The sequence below is a fragment of the Pteropus alecto genome, unplaced genomic scaffold (assembly GCF_000325575.1).
Source record: "Pteropus alecto unplaced genomic scaffold, ASM32557v1 scaffold87, whole genome shotgun sequence".
NCBI lineage: Eukaryota > Metazoa > Chordata > Mammalia > Chiroptera > Pteropodidae > Pteropus > Pteropus alecto.
In genome coordinates this window covers 4,914,529-4,938,774 of record NW_006443225.1, presented here as the reverse complement: position 1 = coordinate 4,938,774, position 24,246 = coordinate 4,914,529, and the positions used below count along the sequence as shown (strand labels likewise).

The 24,246-nt window shown below is 37.1% G+C and overlaps 1 protein-coding gene across 3 annotated transcripts in view; it reads left to right on the top strand.

The window, feature by feature from the left end:
- The first annotated feature begins 474 nt into the window (after positions 1 to 474).
- Positions 475 to 24,246, top strand: part of NSMAF (neutral sphingomyelinase activation associated factor) — a 50,245-nt gene continuing 26,473 nt past the window's right edge. For 2 of the 3 annotated variants that reach the window (XM_025041179.1, XM_025041178.1), the window contains exons 1-9: positions 818 to 915; positions 9,482 to 9,571; positions 13,949 to 14,027; positions 14,119 to 14,186; positions 14,267 to 14,303; positions 18,336 to 18,386; positions 21,039 to 21,110; positions 21,416 to 21,463; positions 21,570 to 21,622. In XM_025041179.1, the coding sequence (XP_024896947.1) occupies positions 833 to 915; positions 9,482 to 9,571; positions 13,949 to 14,027; positions 14,119 to 14,186; positions 14,267 to 14,303; positions 18,336 to 18,386; positions 21,039 to 21,110; positions 21,416 to 21,463; positions 21,570 to 21,622 (581 nt within the window). In that variant the 5' untranslated portion in view covers positions 818 to 832. Of the gene's footprint in view, positions 525 to 817; positions 916 to 9,481; positions 9,572 to 13,948; positions 14,028 to 14,118; positions 14,187 to 14,266; positions 14,304 to 18,335; positions 18,387 to 21,038; positions 21,111 to 21,415; positions 21,464 to 21,569; positions 21,623 to 24,246 lie in introns of those variants that run through there. The other variant, XM_025041180.1, reaches the window with a different exon arrangement.

Genomic DNA, 24,246 nt, shown 5'->3' with positions numbered 1-24,246 from the left:
CGTCTTGAGTGGGACAGAACAGGAGGGCAAGAGATTTTATTAGCCCCTCAGAACAGTGCCACAATTTAAAATTTATGAATTGTTTATTTCTGGAGTTTTTCTTTTAATATTTTTCGACTGCAGTTTACTATGGGTAACTGAAACTGTGGAAGGTGGAATCGCCAATAATGTATAATTGTCTAGCTAATGCTCGTATCGTTGTACATTCATATTTGGTTCAGCATTCCTTCTTGCATATCGTATCTTCCCTTTAGAATTATTTTCTCTTTCCTGAAGAATATCCTTTATAAGTTCCTGCAATGACTGTCTGATAGTAGTAAACTATGTTTGTTTTCGTCTGTCTGGACATGTCCTTATGTTGTCCTTGTTTTGAAAATCAGTTTTGCCAGATGTATAATTCTCCCAGCTTTTTGAAGACTGCAAAGAAAGGCAGATGGCCAGGGAATATGCACCAGGGAATACACACCAGGCTTGCTGGAGCAGCATTCAATGGGGAAACTCAGCAGAGAAAACATTAGTAACAGGTGTGCCGTGCCGCTGCCGCAGCACTTAGCCACGGGGTCAGGCTTCAGACTCCAGAAGAAACTCGGAACTTGTGGAGTGGACACTGTGATGGAACCTTGGCTTGTCATGTCCAGCTCAGCATTTGTGGCTGTGAGCTCGCCTCACCCCTTCCCTAGCTTGATTGGAGCCTGTCTAAGGCTTGTACTTGAGTTTGTGTGATGTGGATGGGAACCACCAATACTTCCTGTGGCATGATTAAGGCTCCGGAGTCCTAGCCTTGTTGTTAACCAGGACTGTTTCATTTAACACAAGACCATAGCAGGTTTCTATGTGGCTACAGCCTTGCAGGAGGCCACCTTCTATTCTGGGAGACCAGCCTGCAACAAACCCATTTGATCCTAATTGTTCTCTGTAAGTAACTTGTCTTTTCTCTGGCTGCTTTTAGATTTCTGCTTTGTAGAGTTTTGCCGTTTGTCTATATAGAGATTTCTTTCTATTCATCTATCCCGATTGAGGCCCCTGAAACCGAAACAGTTTTGGAAAATTTGGAGCCAAGCCTTTAGCTCTTGGAATATTGCTTTTTCTCATTCTTTTGTGTCTCATAACGACTCTAATATTTATCTTTATTTTTTGTGCTGTGTTGTGGATTATTTAAATCCGTCTTATAATTTACTGTTTTCCTCTCTAGTTGCCTAATTTTCTGTCTATTCCATTAGTTTAAATTTTGACTTCAGTTATGGTATTTTTAAATTTTAGTTCTATTTGGATCATTTATAACTGCTTGGTCATTTGGATAAAAGTCTGTTCCTTTGTTATACTTTTGATGTCCTAGTATTTCTTTAAACATACCTATTGTAATATTCAGATGCAGAAATAAATTATCTGTAGCCTTTACAGGTTTGATTGAATAGTGTGTTGCTTGCACCACTGATCCTCATTCAGTAATTTTACTTCTTCGCTTGTTTTATGATTTTTTTAAAATTAATTTATTTTTTTTTTATGGTGACATTGGTTAACGAAATCCAATAAGTTTCAGCTGTGCACTTTAACAGTCAGGCATACACATGTTTACACTGTGTGCTCCCCTCTCGTAGTTAGATTTCTTTCTCTCACCACATCTTTGACCCTCTTTACCTCGTCTACCTCCCTCCTCCCTACTGTTTTATGATTTTTGATTGTAGCCTCTTGTTTCTTGGACATTTAGCCTCGGGGATTCTTCGATGTCTGGGTTTAGAATGTATGTTTTCTGAAAGTGTTTGTATTTATTTCTGCCAGGCCACATTGGTTTCTCTGGAGGTTTATTGGGCTAAACCAGTAGTATGAATTCTAGCTGTAAATGTGTGTCAAGGCAGGCTTGTGGTTTCACATTCTCAAGGCAGACTTTTTTTCCCCCAGCCCAGAGCCAAGGTCCTACCATCTCTCTCTGGAGCCTAAAGACTTTTTATTTCCAGTCTCACGGTGTTACCATTCGAGATCCTAGTAGCTTTTTCTGAATCCTTCTCTCTCCCATAGCTAGCCCCCCAAGGCACAGGGCCCAAATCAATCCAGGCCTCTACTACTCAGAGTTGGCCAAGGCCTGCTAACTTCTTTGTTTCTCTCTTCTAAGATTTTTCCTTCCTTTTTCATCACCTCAGCCAAGCACTGGAAACATTTTTTAGTATTTTATCCAGCAATTTTAGAAGATTTGTACTGAGATTGTTTTCTAGATATCTAATCTTACTAAAATGCCTGGGAAGGAATTCCTGCTAATTCTTTAAGCCCAGGTTTACTTAATAAATCTGTAAACCCACTGGTTTAAGAAGAGACTTTTGAGGTCATCTAATCTCCATGTCCCTCCTCTTAGTTTTATAGTTGAGGTCTAAGTAAGTAAAATGATTTAACAAAAGCCCACAGCCAACTCATGGCAGAACTAAAGCTAAGACAAATGTTTCTGATCCAAGTCAAGCCCTTTTCCACCTGTTTTAAATACTAGGCCAGTTCTTATTTTAATGGTATCTCTGAAATTTAGAATGATTCAGAAATGGAAGCCTGGTTTATGTTAATATTAGAACCTTGTGACTCTAAGTGTGATCAGTAGGCCAGCAGCAGGAGCATTACCTGGGAACTTGCTAGAAAATGCAGAATCTCAGGCTCTGTCCCAGATCTACTACATCAGAATCTGCATTTTAACAAGATCTCTTGCTGATTATACACACTTTAAAGTTTGAGAAGCACCGTTTTAAATAACAGTAATTAAGCATTTATCTTAAATTCTTTGTTTATTTGTTTTGGTTTCATTATACTTCCATATTTATCTTGATAATATGAAGGAGCCTCATGAAAGCATCCATCACAGGGTTATGACCTTGATGAGGAAATTAAAAGACTTTGAGAACACAGGTGATATTTTTGCTCTTTCTTCTCATAGGTAGTTGATAGAGCTTTAAATTTGCTCGCAAAGGACGGGATCAAAAGGCCGGATGAAATAGTGAAATTGGTTACACTCCTCAGAGAGTTGGCCACGGCCTGCTAACTTCTTTGTCCTCTTGGAGGACAGCAGGCAGAAGATGAAATGCTACTCCAGGGGAGGCGGGGCCGGTAATTAAATGAGAAAACCATTGGTTCAGGGACTAGAAATAACAGTAACTCAGATGTCTCTATGCAGATGTGTAGAATGTGGATAATACAATGAATGGAATTTTATTACAAAAGAGGATTAATGTGTATTTTCGGTGTCACTGAGGCTTGTTAGGATGGAACTCAGGATTGGAATCTAGGACCGAAAAGCTACAGGCCTACTTGAAAGGGAAGAGCTGTTAGGACTTGAGACAGTGGGCTCTGAATGTCAAGATATACAACTGCTGGGTAATCCATGAACCAGAGTGGGGAAAACCCCAGAAAACTTATTGGAAAGAGGAACAGAGATAACGTAATTACATTCACTTGTTACTGGCCACCTAAATGGGCAGAAAAAATGGCAGATGTATACCTGATGTAGATTGAAAATAGGAAGTGGCAATATAGAAAATGACAGGAGACCTTTCTTAGTGCTCAGTAAGATAACTACAGTTTCTTGACTTCCTTTCTGAAGTTTTAATTTATCTTAAGTCAGAGAATTTGAGTTTACAAAATTCTGAATATTAAAGAGACATTAACTAACCAAGTAGCAATGACAGAAAGAAACCCTTCAGAAAAAGCAGTCATACCGAGTTATTTATTGTTGAAGCCCAGGGAGATTAAGAACGATTCTGTCATTTATAGAATTTAGATTTTTTCACTTGTTGAAAGGCAGATATCGAATTCAAGGAGGAAAATAATACGGAAAGGATATTGACCCAGGAAGTTTGTGACACTGAACTCAGGGGGTCCATTTTGCCTGCTCGTGTCAAAGCCAAAAGAAACACAGACAGGAGTTTGCAATGAAGAAAATAGAGGAAATGGCACCAAGCCCTGAGACACAGGCGAGTTAGTGCTCAAAGACCTGGCTCCCTTGATGGCCTCTGGGGGATAGGTTTTTTGGGAAAATCTCTTTAATAGCTAAGGAAGTTGGGATCATGGGCTCTATTGATTGGTCAGGGCTGAGGTAGGAGGCAGCTGATCATTTCATCAGGTTCTGATGTCAGTCGCGGTATAGTTCTGTCTGATTTCAAGGGGATGCTGGTAGGGTCCTTCTGGCCTTCATGGGTGTGGTGTTATTTTTAGTTTAATGAAACTCTGCTTCTGTGGTCAGCAGACTTGAGGCTTTGTTCCTAAGACTGTTTGATGCTGACATAAGGGCTTAATGATTAAGGGAGTGGTCGTGCAGTATGCAGAAGGATAAGGAAAGAAAAGAAGCAGGTGAGCCTACAGCCAGTTTGAATCTAGGAGAAAGAGAAGAGAAAAAGTCGTTTTAAAGAAGTGAAAATCTTCATGGTTATAAAACTGTCAAAAATATAATTCAGAACATCTAATCCAATGGTCTTTGGTGAAGAGTTAGAAAAAATCAGACAAGCAAGTAAACATAGAATGTATCGGTAATGTTCTGAGCTTATAATTTAAAAAAATATATTTAGAAAGCAAGAAGGGCGACAACCAAAGACCAATTAAATGGATGTCACAAACCTACACGATCTGCATCAAGAAACTTAAAGCCCCAATTGAGTGGTGTTTTTAAAAAATGCTACAAATTTAAAAAAAATTTAAGTCTCCTAAAGTTGTGTTTAGGCTGCTACCTAGGGCCCAGCCTGATAGTGTAAAATTGATTTATAACAGAGAAAGTAACTTTTATTTTGTACTCTGTTAATGATACTGACCATCAGACTGGAAGTGACAGATAAACTTTTATAAGATGGGTGAAGATGCAAAGGGCACCCATGTGCTTATGTCTCCTGGCATAAGCTCCTGGGAGGTTTCGAGTTTGGAACTACAGAATTATCTCGGTGACCTAGGAAATTTGAAAGGTGCAGAAAGAACATATGTGCATAAGTATATTTAATGCTAGTTCTAGATCAGCCACATTATTTATAAACCACTAGTAGAGGAAGTTGTCACCAGTCTCCAGCACAAATTTACTAGGAAGTCATGTTATTCTAATCTAATCTCTTTTGACGGAGTTTTGACTGGTTGATTAGGGAAATACACTTGAGTTAGTTCATCTGGACTTTGACAAAAAATAAGATTTGTTTTTTAATGTGTTAATAGCAAATTGAGAAAGGAGAAATTAACGTTAATGTAGTTAGGTGGAATTATATTTGTTCGAATGACTTTTCAGAGGTTGTCATATGTATGACTGGGGGAATGTTTCTAATGGTGAGTCACAAGACTGTATCTGTTCCACATTTTTCTTAATGTCCTCCTTGTTTCAGAGGGCATTTTATGCTTACAAAAATTCCTGGTTGAGGTAAACCAACTTTCTATATGGTGAGAGCACTACACTCTAGCTCAATCCAAGGATCGTGTTGGGGTATTCAGAGCAGGTATGGCAAACACGTGACGTCATGCCCTTTCCTACGCCTGTGCACACATCTAAGGCATCATGGCGGTCTCCCATTGAGCCCGTATTGCATCCTCCTCAACACAGTAAAGCCTGTTTTACATCTCCAACCTAGAGAAATGATTGAATAGCAGAATATTCTGGACCCATTATAAATACAAAATATGGGTATTGATAAATTAGGGAGTATATAATTCATTTACCAAAATAATGATTCTAGTTCTAGAATAGTTGACATAATTATATTTTTATTGTGGTAAAAACATATAAGATTTACCCTTTTTAAATTTTTTTATTAGTTTCAAGTATACAGTACATTGGTTAGAGATTTATATAGCTAATACAATGATCCATTTTTAAGTGTATAGTACAGGACTGTTATGCCACAGATCTCTAGAATTCTTTTATCTTGCAAAACTGAAACTCTATGCCCACTGAACAACTCCCCTCTTTCTCCACCATTCTGTATTCTCTTAATAAGAGTCTGACTACTTTAACTATTTCACATAAGTGGAATCATGTAGTATTTGTCTTTGTGACTGGCTTATTTCACCTAGTATGTACCCTCCAGATTCATCCATGTTGTAGCATACGACCGGATTTGCTTCTTTTTTAAGGCTGAGTAATAGTCCATTGTATGTATATACCACATTTTCTTTATTCATTCATCTGTCTGTAGACATTTAGGTTGCTTCCACATCTTGGCTATTGTGAATAATGCTGCAGCAAACATGGATATGCAAATATATCTTTGAGATCCTGTTTTCATTTCTTTTTGGGTGTATACCCAGAATTGGACTGGGTGGATCATATCTTTAATTTTTTGAGGAACTGCTGTATTGTTTTCCGTAGCAGCTACATCATTTTACAATCCCACCAACAGTGCGCAAGGGTTCCAGTTCCTCCATATCCTCATTAACATTGGCTGTTTTCCGTTTGTTTTTTAAATAGTGGATGAGGTGATATCTCATTGTGGTTTTGATTTGCATTTTCTTGATGATTAGTGATATTGAGCATCTTTTAATACACGTTTGGCCGTTTATATATCTTCTTTGGAGAAGTTGTCTACTCAAACCCTTTGCCCATTTTTTAATTGGGTTGATTTTTGTTGTGGTGTTGAGTTGTAGGAGTTCTGTATGTACTCTGGGTACTAACTCCTTATCAGATACATGGTTTGCAAGTATTTTTCTCCAGTTCCGTATGTTGCCGTCTCACTCTGTTGATTGTTTCTTGTTTATTTTGATTTTTTTTTTGATGCACAGAATTTTAAGTTTGATGTAGTATTCAGAGCAGGTATGGTCACTTTCATCTATTTTTGCTTTTGCTACCTGTGCTTTTGGTGTCATATTCAAGAAATCATTGCCAAATCCAATGTCACGAAGTTTCCCCCTATGTTTTCTTCTAGGAGTTTTGTAATTTCAGGTCTTATATTTAGGTCTTTAATCTATTTGGGTTAATTTTTGGATATGGTGTGTAGTAAGGGTTCACCTTCATTCTTTTGCATGTGGATATCCAGTTTTCCCAACACCTTTATTGAAGAGACTGTCCTTTCCCCCATTATGTGGCCTTGGAACCCTTAGTTGAAGATCATTTGACCATATGTGTGAGGGTTTATTTCTGAGCTTTTTATTCTGTTCCATTGGTCTGTATGTCTGTCTTTATGTCGGTACCACTTTTGTTTTGAAACTAACTTTGCAATATATTTTGAAATCAGGAACTGTGAGGCTTCCAGCTTTGTTTTTCCTTCTCAATTGTTTTGGCTATTAGATTCCATATGAGTTTTAGGATTTTTTTTTTTCTATTTCTGCAATAAATGCCATTGAGATTTTGATAAGGGATTGCATTGAATCTGTAGATTGATTTGGGTAATATGAAGATTTTAACAATATTAAGGATAGGATTATATTTTAATAATTATATGGAAGAGCTCATCATCTGTGAAGTCTCCTTGGGCTTCATAACAATAAAATTATGCCACTGTCTTATTGAAGCATACTTATTTTATTTTATCCTCTCTCTAAGGGGTGGAGTGGGAGATCAAGAGGAAGAAGAAAGGGTTACTTAGCTCCAGTCCAAACAAAGGGTTTCGTTTTATTAAGATGCAAACTAAAAATAACAGGCAAGGTAATTATTAAGTGTATCTCTGATTTATACCTTCCTGGAAATTATCTGATGTATGAAAGGACTGTTCCTAGCAATCCTAACTCTTGTGATTGTACTGAAATTCAGAATAAGAATTAATAGTGAGTATTTTATATTGAGCTCTGGCAGTTTAGCCTATGATCAGTTCTTGTTCATGGATTTTAAAATGTAGAACAGGCCAATCAAAGTTTCTTGTTAGGATGGTAAAGCTGGTTCCTGCTCTCATTTTTATTTTATAAGTTCTTTTCATTTTGTTTCAGTTTTGTTTTTTTTTTAATGAGCAATATCTTCTGGTTTCATGGATATAATTTCTTTGTAAGGATATTAATTATAGTCTTTTAATCTTTTCCTCTGTCCTCTGCATTGGCTCAAGTTCTCCGAGTCGTGTTCACCTCATTTTGGTCTAGTTCTTACACATTAGAGGCTGGCGACCTTGGGTGGTCCGTCCATGTTTAAGTGTGAAGTACACAATGCTGTGTCACTGTGGGCAGGCCTCTTCTGTTGGGCTTCTCTATGGAGTGATGTTGTAGAGACCTGGCTCTCTCAAACCTTAGTGACCATAGGTCTTTTCTCTAGGGCTATTTAGTTTTTTCTAAAAATAACCCACCAGACTGCTGCTGAGAGTGGAATATGTCTCCCTGCTTTTTGCTTAATCATCCTCTTTTCGCTCCATGGCCCTGCTCTCCCCTGTGCTTGATATCTATTGTGGAGCCTCTTGCTCAACTTTTGTATAGCAAACCATGTGCCTGAATGAGGTAGGGATAACGATCAGGGGAGGAATCTAGGCCACTACCTCATTCAGGCTTTCAGCCATCCCTTCCTGCTTCCTCCCTGCCTTCGTAGGACCTGATAGCTGCCATTCTGACTCTTGGGAAGTCCTGTAATTTGGGTTGGTTTTCTCTTCATTGGTACCTCTGGAGGCACCTGCTATTCTGGTTTCAGGTCATTGTGGACTCCTCTGATTTGCTCTCCATTTCTTACAAAGTTGTTGTTATCTCATGTGCTTTTCTGTTTCTTCAATGTTGTTTGGTCTGTGGGTTTTACCATTTAAAAAATACTTTTGTTCACAATTTAGTGATATTTCCAGAGGGAGCGCAAATAAACGTATATGTAATCTGCCATATTTAATCTAAATGTCTTCCACCAGAACCTCAAGACCCATCTCAAGTCTCACACTTTTCATGAAAGCTTTTCCTAGTAACTCTAGCTGCCATTTCCTGATCCTTACCACAAAACAAACAAAACACTAGTTTGCATTTCTTTGTCATACAACTAAATTAACACGTTTTCTTCTTACTCTATCTTGGTTTTAAAAGTGTAAAGCACCTAAAACTTTAAAAATAACTATATTTCAATCCCATTTAATTCAACTTACCTATTTATTAAACACCCATTGTATCCAAAGCATTAGATTGATTTTGTGAGAGCAGAAAGATAAACTCAACTAACCGTGAGACTGGACATTGGGTGGGAAGGTTGGGGTGGGGCGATGTTGTGTGGGGTGGGGTGGGAAGCTGGGAAAAGCCTAGTATGTCAGTCAGGGAAACAGAAGATCAAAGCTCCGTGGGTGGGTAAGTTTCAAGTTTATTTGGGCAAGAATAAGTTCCATTTCATGAAATTTGGGGTTTCTGTAAAGAAATCATACATTTGCCTGGTAAACAATTTTATTTATTTATTTTTTGGCATAGCCAGCTGGTCTGTCTGTTTCTTTCCACCACATAGAGAGGAGTGCCTGGCATACACTGTACACTTCATAAATATTTGTCAGTCTTATTAATGGAAAAGTGCTTTAGGAACAAATGCTTTAAATATTATCTTTCCTTGTACTTAAAAAAAAATAAACGTGAGGTTTTGTTGTTTTTGTTTTTTTTTCCCCATACTTAGATTTTCCTTGCTCCTGCTTAACTTGGAGGAGTACTACTTCGAACAGCATACAGCTCATCATATTCAGCATAAGGGTGGTCAGAATGAAAGGTAAGGAAGATTTTTGGATCTAGCCAACCTTTCTGTCGTCCGATATTTTAAAAATTAAACATATGATTACATAGGTTTCCCCCCTCCTTTTGTATTGGGAAAGTAATGAGAAGAGAGGGGGGTTTATAAGTCGCTGCCATAACTTCAAATGTTCCCAAAACTAAGAACATTCCTCTAAGGTTGTGAGTATCTTAAATCAGCCGGCTAGAACTCTGGTTCATTCCATCACTATTTTCCTATGTCCCTTGTTTACTTATGTTCTCAATTATTTGGGTTATGGTGTTACAAAGTAATGATCATAAAAATCAGTACTTGCGAAATGAGTAATTCAGTTTGAACTAGAAGCAAAACCAGTTTTCTCTATATTTTAATAACTACTACTTATTACTATAAAAACAGATTTTGTGTGTTTGGTCACACCTTTTGAAAGCTATGTTCAGAAGTACATAATGAAGTTTTTTATTTAAAATGCCAACTTGAAATGAACTAACATGAAAGTCGTTCTAGCAAAAATGTTTCTGCTAATGATTTCCTTTGAGGACATCACTTAACAAATAGGCCACAACTTAGAACATGGTTTGATATTAGATAAACACTTTAATTTTTAGTGTTCTTCAGGATTTATCCTGAAAGGATCAAAACCACATAGTATTTGTTTAAATACAAACCAAAGTAAAATTAACTTAGCTCTTTGTTTGGTAGCTTAGGACAGATCTGTTTCCTTAGCATTTAATCAAATGAGGCCGTTGTTATTCCTTGAAAGTAGCACCTTACTTTCTTACCATTGGAATTTTGCTCATAATTCTTTTCTCTATTTCCATACTTTTTTTTCTAACAACTCCTGTGTTCTGTATCATAATACCTTCCTGTTTAGAGTTAAATATACTTGTTTATTATTAAAATGCACACATAAGCTGGCAAACTGAACCCTGTTTTTGTAATTTTAAAGTTATCATTAGGGTGAAATGGCACAACCCCGTGGAAGTGAATTTGGTAATGTCTAGCATGATTGCATGTGCAGTAACCTATTGATTTAGCAATGCAACTTCTAGGAAACAATCTCAAATATACACTGGAAAATATATAAATGGACATATATACAAGGTTATTTATTATAGCACTACTTATAATAGCAAAATACTGGAAACAGTCCAAGAGGGAACTAATTGAATAAACCATGGAATGTTCACATAATGGAGTGCTATGCAGCTGTAACAAAGGAATGAGGAAGTTCTATATATTTCTGTGGAGTGATCTTTAGCGTATATTAAGTGCAAAATACTGTGTATTATATGCTATCTTTTTTTATAAGAGAAAGCAGAGTAATTTTTTGGTTATATTTTTAAAAATTAAAAAATTTGTTAATTATATATTTTAAAAAGCTTAAACTAAAAGCTAATGGAAATGGTTCTCTACACGGAAGACGGAGGGATCGGGGGGATGATATAGAGATGACAAGACTTCTCCGAATATACTTTATTTTATAACTTTGTTTTTGGAACCACAGAAATATTTTTTATATATTTTAATATATAATTAAATTTCGAGAAATAATACTAAAAAAAAGAAAATGAAACAAATGAACTTAACTGTATACAAAGTTGAAGGATTAACCACAGAGAAGAAATATTTTAATCAACTTCACAACATAGTAATTTGACTGTTGTCTCTGGTGAAATATATCCTAAGATGAAAATGAATTGCAAAAAAGTTATAAACTATTTTAGTAGAAATATTGTTAATAATTTTGATATTTTTATCTTTAAACTGTTTTATGTACATGTGCACATAGATTTATATAGTTTTTATATAGTTAAATAAAGCAAATGAATAATATGTTAATGCTAAGACGAAGATTTTCACTATAAAAGAGATACAAAGCTAATATAAAATGAGTTAGGTAAAAGCCTTATAATCTTATATTTGAATTGGAAATGCTATATAGAGTCATATACTTTTCTTTTAAAAGGAAGTGTTTTCTAGCTGTACCCTCTGAAAAGGCCTAGAAACAACTCTGTAGCAATGAGCTTGGAGGTTATAGTCTCTGAATACCACTTCACACTAAAAGGAGCGAGGGCTCCTTGGAGAAGTGGCTGAGTCTGTCTGGGGCAAGGAAGGTGCAGTATAAGCCTGGAATATACTATCATACTGACAAGTAAGGAAAGTATCAAAAACTACTATAAATTGAATCAAAAAGACACAAGGGCCAGCGTCAGGAGTTGGCCAAAAAATGGGGCAAATTGAGCATCAAAAAAGAATGACTGCCTTGGTTTTAAATGTATCAGAATTGTTAAAATCTCTGAATTTGTAATTACAAAAATGGCAGCTACCTTTGAAGTATACTAGGAGACCAACTCATTTTTCTGAAACTTGATAAATAGAGGTAAAGAATCAAGCAATTTTCCTGCCTGCCTTATACAAATTATACTTCAGGGTAACCACATGATAGATAAGTAAAATTGTTCTTTATTGATGAATTCTTGACAACAAACACAGAATAAATAATACAAATTTCAATCTCTAATGAATAATGGACCCATTTGTAGATACAAACTACAGCCCTGGGGTCAAATTTGACCTGACACTTGTTTTATAAGCAAAGTTTTATTGGGACACAGCCACGTGCATTTGGTTATGTATTGTGTGTGGTTCCTTCCTTTCCTGCTATAGCAGCAGAATTACAAAAGCAGAGTTGAATAGTTGTGACAGAGACCATCTAGCTTGCAAAGTTGAAATATTTACTATCTGCTCTTCATAGAAAATGCTTGCCAATATCTGATGTAGACAGACTCTTCAATGGCTGCTAAAACGAGCAGGTGAAAAGCTGCTGAGAAATTTTATAATGGATGTATCAATATTGACATCACTAGAACCTCTTAATATGAAGGAAGTACATGCCTCTGAAACATTCTTATCAGAAAATCAAGGCAGAATCTGGCCAAGTCTTTTAATTATTTAAAGGAAATGGGATAGAGGAAAACCACTGAGGCGCATTCAGCAAAACTTATTATGTAGGAAAATGAAAATTGTTTTAGATTGAGATATATAATAGAGGTAGCAACTAAATGTAATGTGAACTTTGGGTTTTGGTTTGAACAAACCAACTATAAAAACACATTGATGGAACAGAAAGAAATTGAACACTGTATACTTGATGACATTAAAGAATTATTAATTGTTTAGGTGTGATAATGATAGGTCATTTATAAAATGAATCTATCTTTAGAGATTCATACTAAAGTTTTTATGGATGAAGTATACGATGTCTAGAATTTTCTCAGTGATCCAGCAGGATTCTGGAGGGAGGTTATACACAAAACAAGAATGACCACGTTAACAATTGCAGAAGCTAGGTGTATGGTTCTTGGCAGTTTTCTATTTGTGTATGCTTAGAAATTTCTACAATGGTACGTTTCTTAAGTTATTATTAGGAAATTCTGGGTATTAGCAAAGTAAATGCAGTTAACAGCATTGAAAAAAAAAATGACATAAAATCAACAAGTCCTTGAGGAAGAACTGCAAACTGAATCATGACCTTCAGTGTGATGAGCCTTCTCATCTATTCAATGCATGTATATTGAGCGCTGAAGGTAGAAAGCTAAAGTAAATACTTCCCATCCACAGAGGAGCAGCAAGGTTACTCTGGTGCTGACGGGAAGGAGAGTGGGGGGTTCTCAGACTGTAAGACTATTTCTCACTCTGATTATTTTTTTGAGATACTGTAAGCTTTCAACCAATAGATTGTTTAAACGTATAGAGATTAGATATAAATCTAAGAAGTGAAATTAAAAACCGTGAATCTAACATTTCAATAAGTAGTCTTTAAAATTGCTTTTTATTATGGAACAAAATTAATATTTTTTCCTGAATTTCCGCTTACCCCAGAATCACTGTTAAAAGCATTTTATGTACTAAATTCAAACTCTGTTATTTTTCCATTACTATAAATAAGACAAAAATCCCTTACATAGTCAGTTTTAGATATTTAGTATTGCCTTCTGAACAGTTCTTTCACATATAGGAAATTAAAAGTCAGAAGGATTTACTGGAGACAGGCTAGATGGAATAAGCGTTTCTTAAGAATCAGTTTTTCCTTTCAGAGTAGTTGTGAATACCAGATGAAGTAATACAAATAAAATGTATAGGACAGCGCTCAACAAATGAAACCATATTACTATATGTGCAGAATTTGTTAACCTCTAGGAGAAGAGGAAAATAATTTTGCTGTATTTTTCGACCTTTCATACTCTTTAATTCCATTGTTGGTCTTTTATTAGTTGATGCTTTAGTCTTCTACTTTCTAGTTAAAATGTATTATGATTCTTTATGACTTTTGTTATATTTATTAATAATAATCCTTTGTATTTTGATTCCTAGGAAAATTAGAGGCTCCTTAAAAATATGTTCAAAATCAGTTATTTTTGAACCAGATGCAATTTCCCAGCCCATTATTAAGGTAAATTCATTTTAAAAATAGACATTCCTACTTCTTGTGTATATTTTCCTTTTGCTTATTTTGATGATATTTCTCTCTCATTTTTATCCAGATTCCTTTGAGAGATTGTATAAAAATAGGAAAACATGGAGAAAATGGAGCCAGTAGACACTTTGCAAAGTATGTCATTGTCACTAACTGTTTAATTTTACTTCTACCAAAAAATTATATGTATTTAATGACTTTTATCTGCATTTTAGGGCAAAATCTGGGGAGATTTCACTCAGTTTTAGTCAGGTAAGAAGCAGGTAGTAAATATTTTTTCCTAAGCTGAAGAGGGTGTGTGTGTGTGTGTGTGTGTGTGTGTGTGTGTGTGTGTGTGTTCAGCATGATTAAAGTGTTTGTAGAAATCTCAAAAGAAGACTGTTGGAATAGATGTTTAACTGCTTTTAAAATTTAATCATTGAAAAATACCTTTTTTAAAAGATAGGATCCCTAATGAGATCCTTGGTGTTTGTTAAGGGTGTGATACCTGCAGGCTTGCGGTTTCATCCTCAGGAATCCTGGCAAGGTTTGAGGGTTGAGATAAAAGGGCCGCAGTTCCCCCTTGTAGCCTCCTAGTCATTGAGAAGGTGGGAAGCCAGCAGCACGCCACTTAAATGGATCTCAGGTTGACTCATGATGACAACCGAGGCAACAACTCGGGATGTGTGGTCTTGTATAATTATGATGCTTGGGATCATGACCTTTTATTCACTCCAGATTTATTCAGTACATTTCTGCACCCAACACTGTGCTTAAATACTGATAATACAGAGGTAAATTAAAACATGCTTTTTCTCCTGTCATATTCTTAATTCTTCTGTAGATTTTTGAAATATAATAAAGGAGTGGAGATCATCTACCACTCACCGTCCTCATCTTTAAAATGAAAGGGTTAGAGGAGATCAGTGTTGCCTCAGCTGTCAGCTAGAGCCCTAGTTCCTTGAAGTGTTCAGGGGAAAGTCATTGTTAACAACTAAATGAAGGAAAAGCTGTGGGAAACAAAGATACATGGATTTCTTTACTTGAGGACTTGACTCAAAGCCTTAACATACAAAAGTGCATTGAGAGTCTCAAGGAGATGAATGATTAGAAGCAGAGAGTGCTCCCAATAGCGTCTGGATCACTGAACCCTTTCATTCGTGGAACACTTTTTAATGCAAATTGGAAATTATTTTATGAGAGCTAGGAGATATTAGATCAGGTGATTTTCTAGATCTGTCTTCCTTGATTCTATTAACTTCGAGGAAGAAAACATTTGACAGGCTATCTTTGACTTTGTATTGTTTTGATTGGCATATATGAAATGGTTATTGCCATCTATTATTTTGGAGAGGGGACACTGTTATTAACAATTCGGTCTGCACCTGTGCTTTCATCATTTCTACAGTATCATGTGCATCATGGATTTACTCTAGAAAGCCTGTATCTTTAAAGAAATAGGTACCTTTTTGGTTGGAAGTATGATTTTCATTATAAAAAATATACATTTCAGTAAAATTTTAATAATTTTGGGCTTAGAAATAAAGCCCCCAAGTCCCTCCACCTATTTGTAAAATAGTTTGTAGAAGAGATCTTGTGTCAAACACTCAAAATCAACTTAACACCAAGCTACTCTTTCAAGTATTATTATAAGCTTCCTGGGTTAAGTGCACAACCATAAAATGTAACTTTTATGTTTTTTGATTACTTACTATGTCACAGTGTTTCAGAAATGCAGTAGCCCCTGCTCATTCATGGGGGATATGTTCAAAGGCCCCTGTGAATCATACCAAATACTGTATATACTGTATTTTCCTATATTTACAGACCTTTTCACTTACAGGAAGCACCTTACAGCTTTTCTTTGGCATACTTAAATTGCCAGCATCACTATTCTTGTACTTTTGGGCCATTAGTCAGTAAAATAAAGATGACTTGAAGACAAATGCACGATACCGAGACAGTTGATCTGATAACGGAGGCGGCTACTAAGTGACTAATGGACGAGCAGCGTACACAGCATGGAGACGCTGGATGATGGGATGATTTGTGTCTGCGTGGTTTGGAGCAGGAGGGCATAAGATTTCATCACATTACTCAGAATAGTGTGCAATTTAAAACCTATGAATTGTTTACTTCTGGAATTTTCCATTTAATATTTTTGGACCAAAATTGACTGTAGGTAACTGAAACCACAGAAAGAGAAACTGTGGATAAGAATGGACTCCTGTACATTATGGTTCTTTAGGCTTCAGAGAGTTTTGCTTCCAAACTTCCTTTTGCTGATAGAATAAAGAGGGTATGTGTGTGTGTGTGTGTGTGTTTAAATAATAATATTTTTAATTCATACATTTAATGAGTATTATATTCAAGGTTTGAGAGATATAGGGAAGAACAAAATATCTGAAGCCCCTCTCCCCGTGGACTTGACTTTTCAGTGGGGACAACGGCTAATAAACAAATATCTTCTATAATGTCAGGTAGTGATAAATATCATGAAGAAAATGAAAACAGGACAAAAGGATAGAAAAATAAGGAATACCTGTGCTGCTTGAGATAGAAAGGTCTGAGAAGGTGCTACTTGAAGGCGTGAGGGAGCAGCTGTGATTATCATGAGCAGCAGTGCCCGTAGGTGCGGAGAGGGGCTGGGCAGAGGCCCTGAGGTGTGCGTATCCCTAGCAGGTGGAAGGCACAGTGAGGGCGAGAATAAAGGATGAGAGCTGGGTAGGGAGAGCTAGCAGAGACCAAGTCTTGGGGGACACGGAGCTAGAGTAAAACGCAAAAGAGGAAAACCACTGGAGAGCTGAAGGAGAGGGGACCCCAGTCTGATCTGTACGTATCTGTAAACCTCTTGGAGTCCGGCAGAGAGTGCGCTGTAAGAGGGCAAGAGCGGAACAAGGAGACCTTTCGGGGATGTTCAGAATCCAGGATAATAGCAACGAAAGGTGAGAGGTGGTTGGTGTCTATATATTCTGAAAAAAAACCTGAAAGATGCAAGAAGGAAAACCGTCAGGAATGACTCCAGCTAGGTGGGTAATAGTGCCCTTTATTGCGATAAAGAAGTGATAACTGTGATCTCCAAGAGGATAAGTCAGGCAGGCATGGAGAAGCATTCGTCTGGGCTTTACAGAAGCCGAAGCTAGAAAGATAAAGTGGGAGTTGGCAGTTCCCAGGTACTTTTTAAGCCGAGGGCTGGAGGGTTTTCGCAGAGATGAGTGTGGACAGAGGTATGAGGACTAAGGTGCTGCAGCTCTCTGGGACATTAGAGGTTGCAAAGAGAGCAGGTCCAAAGGAAGACAGAAGGTTTAGCTGGTGAGATTGGGGAGAACCAGGAGCAGACGGCCAGGGAGCCGAGCGTGAAACTGCTTTAGAAAGAGCCATCGGCTCTGTCACGTGTTCTAAGAAACAGTCAAGGAGGCCCTGAGAATGGACTTCTGGATTTAGTGGCATGGAGATCTCGTGCATCTTTTATGGCCTTCTCAGGAGTGGTTTCAGTAACGTGGTACCAATGAAAACCTGTCCGGGGCCCAAGAGAAAGTAAAATCAGCTCTTGCAAAAGCTTTGCCACAAAGAAGAACAGAGAAATGGCAAAGGAGGATGTAAGACTTTGGAGAGTTTTGTTTATGGTTTGTTTCAAATAGGAGAAAGTGCAGTGTATAATCGTAGGAGCAGAGTTTTTGAATAGCTGATGGGTAAAGGGTGGGTTCACACTCTGTGCCCTAGTAGGGTGACTGGTCTTCGACAGCCCAGGCAGACCCTCCATCACATCAGGGGAGAAGGCAGGAATAAAGGTACAGGTGTGGGGAGCTTGTTGGCTCTGGCAGATGGTGTTGCTTGTTTGACGTAGTTACTAATACACAATGTAAGGACAGGTAACCACGTGCACGTGAAAACGCTGAGTGCCCAGATCACCTCTAGGGAAGAGAAATTTCTTTGTTATTGACTGTATTTCTTGCCACAGTGATTTGTTTCTCCCGTACCTTAAAAATCCGGCCCTTAGATTAGCTTCCTTCATCTGTCTACTTGGTTACGTGGTACAAATGATGACATAAAACATCTTAGATACTTTATTTATCTAGTAATGGTTGCTACCTTGTTGCCTTGATAAATCCCTTTTTAATTTAATATTTTAACATCAGAACCGTAAATCCATACTAATATTAATGCAATGCAAGTGCTTTTGGAAATAAAGATTATGTAACAATGTTTTAAATTCAGTTCATAATTTCCTAATATATAATAACTCATTAAGAAGTGAAATGAAAAATTTTGATTATTTTACAAGTATTGATTTGTCTTTCTCAGGTATATTTTATTAAGGAACACAACATTGTTGCACCATATAAAATAGAAAGAGTAAGTAAAGGTTTTCATTTATTCCCAGCAATTAATATAGTGATTTTGAGCAATAAGATTTTGTGACTCTATTAACATCTTTAATCAAATTATAACAATGGGTATTTAAACATTTGTTACCTAGCAGTTATAACCAAAGTGCCCATGGAAGTCCAAAAGATTTGTTAACTTTTTGAGTTAAAAAAAAAAAAAAAAGTCTCTAATTGAGAAAAAAAGGCTTAAATTATTAGATTAAAAATTGAAATCATAATATGCATCATTTATGATTATTTACTGGATATTATTGAGGATATTTTTTAACGTTTGAGAAATACTTATCAACTATAAAATACTCGTATTTGAGAGCTCGATACAAATTTATGAATTCTCTTAATTGGGCAGGAGACATAGGTTGACTTGTTCTCCAGAGTTTACAGTGTTTTCCAGGTTTTCCAGGATTTGTCAGATAAGCATAGACATGACATTAAACCATTCTGTGTTTTATTTAGTTCTTCAGCTTAATGTCTAGCAAAGGGATAACTCGTACCAAAAGAGAGTTTTAACAGTATCTAGAGACAGGGCTAGTGCTCCTTATGATGACACCACTGTGAATTAGGAAAAGTCAACCCCTCTGGGCAAACACAGTCCCACAGGCTGACTCTCAGTGCCAGTCACAGGCCAGCCTGCAGTTTCTCAGCCACAGCTTGTGGAACACACAGAATAACTTCCACGGCCTTGAGGTTTATGTACAAGAAACACTTGCATGTGCTAGTTCGTCAGAAACCATAAATAGTGAGACTTAATTAGTCTCAAATGGTGCTGTTGGCACTTGGAGAAGTATAGTTCTTCATTGTGTGCAGCTGTCCCTTATATTACAGCCTGTTCCCACCCACCCAGTGCCCCTGCTACACTGCACCCCTGTTGTTGTGTAGCACCTCCACACATTGACAAGCCCATGGGCTTGGTGGGACACCTCCTCCTCCACCAAGTGGAAGACCACCGTCGCGGGTGCTCTCCCTCTAAAGGCTCCCCTGACAGCCACCTGAAGTGCAACTTGAAAAATTATGTAAAAGGAACTGAAAACCAAACGACTCTCAGATTTTAAAAAAGTGAGGGATAGTGACATCAGCGATGACAAGAGTTGGCAGATTAGGAAACCCCAGACCCTTGTTCCTCCCACAAAGACACCGATTCAACAATACACAGACCGATTCCTTTTGTGAGAAATTCGGAAGCTGATTAAGGTCCCATGCACCCCGGGTTACCATCAAATCTACCTCATCGAAGCTAGTAGAAAAATTTGTAGCATCCTTTTACCATAGTCCCTTCCTCAGCACAGTGCCACGTGGTTGGAGGGAAACTCCCAGGTCGCAAGTTCTCCCTGGGGAGGGGAAGACCATATGTCCAGCATTCCAGCGTTTTACAGCAGCTGCCTGAGGGACTGGCTTCTAGTTTGCTTGTCTTGGAGCACTGACAGGACCCAGCATAGTGTAGACGCCTGGGGACTACTGAAAACGATAAAGAGCTGGGCATTGTGCAGCTGCTCCAGAGGACCTGAGGTACGGCAGACAGAACCTAGTACAGCTCAGCAGACTCTCCCCCAGGGCAAAGAGAAGAGTGGAGCACGCGACACGTAAAATTAACCATCACAATGTATGTGCACCCAACCTCACTGCACCTAACTGTACGAAGCAAACATTGACAGAATTGTTGGGAGAAATTGACAGCAACAATAATAGTAGGAGACTTCATGCCCCATGGATAGAACATCCAGACAGAAGATTAATTAATAAAAAGGACTTAATACTATAGACCAGGGGTCCCCAAGCCCCAGGTCACAGATCACTACTGGTCTGTGGCCTCTTAGGAACTGGGCCGCACAGCAGGAGGTGAGCAGTGGGTGAGCCAGAGAAGCTTCATCTGTATTTGCAGCCAGTCCCCAGTGCCAGCATCACCGCCTCAGCTCCACCTCAGATCATCAGGCATTAGATTCTCATAGGAGCACTAGTGCCTGGTGCCACAAAGGTTGGAGACCGCTGCTTTAGACCAGATGAACCTAACAGACACGTGGAAAACATTCAACTCAGCAGCAACAGAATGCACATTCTTCTTTAGTACACATGGAACATTCTCCAGGATAGAACACATGTTAGGAACCAAAACGAGGCTTAATAAATATGAGAAGGCAAATTCACAAGTATGTGGAAATTAAACAATACTCTTGAACAACCAGTGGGTCAAAGAAGAAATCTAAAGGGAAATTAAAAAATATCTCAAGACAAACAAAAACACAGCATACCAAAACTTAAAAGATGCAGCAAAAGCAGTATTAAGAGAGAAGTTTATAGTGGTAAACGCCTACGTTAAAAAAAGAAGAAAGATCTCAAATTTTAAAACCTGACTGTTATACCTAGGGGAACCAGAAAAAGAACAGTGCGCTATGCCCAAAGTTAGCAGGAGGAGGGGCACAATAGTTTATCTCCCATGGACTCTGCTATCCTGGAGCTCTCGTTCAGGGCGGGGTGAGGGCACACACCTGGCAGATGCACGTGGAATTCAGTGGGGATTTGCAAATGCTCTTCAAGTAATATGCTGTGACATGCTTCTTATCTCTCTTTTTTCTTTTTCTTTTTTTTTTTTTTTGGTGGTGGTGGTGGTTTCTTTTTTTGTTAGGGCAAAATGGAATACGTCTTTGAATTGGACGTTTCAGGGAAAGTGGAAGATGTTGTGGAGACGTTGCTTCAGGTAAGCCAGTGCCTACTCAGACACTTAGTGGGCAGAGGATTTGAGGCAAACATAGGCAGAAGCTTTTCTTTCTTTTAATTTTCATATTTCTACATCTTACTGAAACCATAATCTCCTTTGTAAATATGAAGCAGATTTACTTGATTATGTTGTATTTGAAAACTGTATATTAGGAAGAAGCCATAGATACATCAGAAACGATCTTAACTGTAACAGAATGATTGCTGTTTTTCATTGCTTCTAAAGAAATATCTTCATATCATCTGAGAGAAAAAATAAATTCATGTATATTTATAACATTGTAGCTTCACAGAGCATCCTGCCTTGACAAACTAGGGGACCAAACTGCCATGGTAAGAGTTTCTAAAGATTTTTGTCTTTATTTATGAATTAACTTATATTGATATTTTACTCATTAATACTTATATTCATACTTTTTAAATGGTTCTGTTTTAATAGATTACAGCCATTTTGCAGTCACGTTTGGCTAGAACATCATTTGACAAAAACAGGTAAGTTTTCAGTGTTTGTTATTTTGTTTCCTGAGTATAAAAGCAGTGGACATCATCTCTTTGCCTTTTCAGCATGTCTAAAACTGATGTCGTCATCTGCCTCACCTCGAACCTGCTCATCTTAGAGAATGGCCCCACCTCAGTTCAGGAGCAAGGTCAGGGCTTCCTCAGCTCTTCTCCATCTTGACATCTGTCAGAAAGGTCTGTTGACTGATGCTCCCTAAGATTTTTGAGATACGTCAGCTTCTGTCTTTTCAAACTGTTATTGTCTCAGTTCAGGCCCCCATCACCACCTGTTCAGAACAGTATGACCGATTTTCGCCTGTCTGCCTGATGCCAGACTTCCCTCTTTAATCCTCTTTTCCCCCCGTTCCTACTGTACTGTTCAGATATGTTCTTTCCAAAAAACTTATTTAATTATCTCACTTGTCTATTTAAATTCTTCAAGACTTCCCATCACCTTCAGGGTAAAATCTTAACTCAGGTGGCACACAGATCACTTATGTTCTAGCTCCTACTCATTATTTCTAGTGGCCGATTGCTCTTGAATTCTGTGCTCCAGCTCTGTGTGTTACATGCAGTTCCTGAGTGTGCTGTATGGTCTCTCCCCTCTGAGCCTTTACACATGTCCCCTCCGCTGAGAATACTCAACGTGCTTCTTTTACACCTGGCTAACTTCCTTATTATTCTGATTTTAGCCTAGCTGTCAGTTGTTCTGGAAAGTCTTTCCTTACCCTTCAAGCTGTAATAGGTACTTTTCTGAGGTTTCCAATAGGGACCAAGAGGCCACATTCTTACTGGTCTAATGTTGTTTTTGTTGTTGTTTTCAATTGATTTTTTGGCTTTTCTAATTATATACTGTATTTTCTGCAAATAATTGTACATTAATGTTACCCTGTTCTCTTCTGTGTTTCTTGCTTATAGTAAGTAGAATTCCTCATATTAAGAACATTTGGGCTATTCATCTATACCTCCATCTGCAGTACCACTATATTAATAACTATGGCTTTATAATCTCTACTGATACCTGGTAGTGCAGGGCCCCACACCTTATTTTCCTTTTTCACTTATGTCTTCACTACTCTTGGCCTTATGGACCTCAATATAAATTTAGAGTCAGCTTGTCAAGTTCCATAAAAGAAAACCTGCTGGAATTTTGATTGTGGTGAATCTCTGTTTATTTATGCCTTCTCGTAATGTCTTCCTTATGATTTTCTTCATAAACATCTTTCTTCTCTTGTGCTAAATTTATTCCAAGTACTTCATATTTTTGATGGCATTGTAAATGCTATCTTAAAAAATTTCATTTTCTGTTTATTGTTGATATATAGAATGCAATAGATTTTGTGTGTTCATTTTGTTTTCCAGAACCCTGCTAAACTTTGTGATCGATTCCATTAACTTTATATGTAGATTCTTTAATATGTATAAAATTCTATGTATGATTTATTACAGTCTCTATTCACTAGATATTTTTATTTTAGGTTTTTGTATTTATAATCATTCTGAATTAGGAGAAAGTAGAAAGTATTGGTTGAATAGATATGTTTATAGATTGTTATGTGCTAGGCTTTTGCTAGAAGCTTATGTTTGTAAATAAGATTAGTTTGTAATATTCTGTTTTATGGCTATCTTTGTGAGATTTGGGACCCTTACACTACAGAACTTTCCAGTAAAGCCATCTGGCCAGTAATGTGTTTTCTGTTTATGTTTGCTTCTTTTTCTGTTTCACCTATATAGCATTAATTTTCTTTCCATTTTTATACTTATAGGATATATTATGTAAATGGATTGCCAGGGGAAAAGTAGATTCCATTTTAGGAAGGAAAAGGAATAATAAGAAGAATTAGCTTTTTTTGACCTACTTAGAATATATAGTTTTTCTAAGTAGTAATTTACACTTCAGTCCTGGGCTTTAGCATGACATTATTTAAAACATGTTTTCACTATGAAAGTTTTAATTTATCCAGTCTTCAAAATGTTAGAAATGGAGGAAGAAATTTTTATAGTATAAAATGAGGTCCCAGTATTGTATACTTCCTAAAGAAAGAAGGTAAACTTTTCCTAAAATAAGCTTTCATCATATTCCTGAAGAAATACGTTTTTATTGAATAAAAGACACTATATTTATTTTTCCCTACTACTCCTTATTCTGAAATTTTTCAAATCCTTACAAGTTGAAAGAATAATGTAGTGAACACAGATACTCTGAGTCACCAGGTGCTAATTTGTTAACATTTTACCAAATTTGCCTTAGTCCTTGCATGCTGGTGCTCTTACTTGCTTGCTCCGTGTGTATATATACATGTATAAATAATACACACACACACACACACACACACACGTCTATATATATGTATATGTTGTATACGTATATATGTATAGATATATGTATATATGTTTGTATTTATATATATATAAAAATATATGAATATAACTTTTTTCTGAACCATTTGAAATTACATTGCAAGACATCATGACCCTTCACCCATAACTACTTCACTGGGTGTCTATTAAAAGGATATTCTCTGACGTTCCTCCGTACTATTAGAATACTCAAATAGCAATGATTCTATAATGTCATATACAAGTTTCCCCATTCGTACCCCAAAATGTACTCTCTT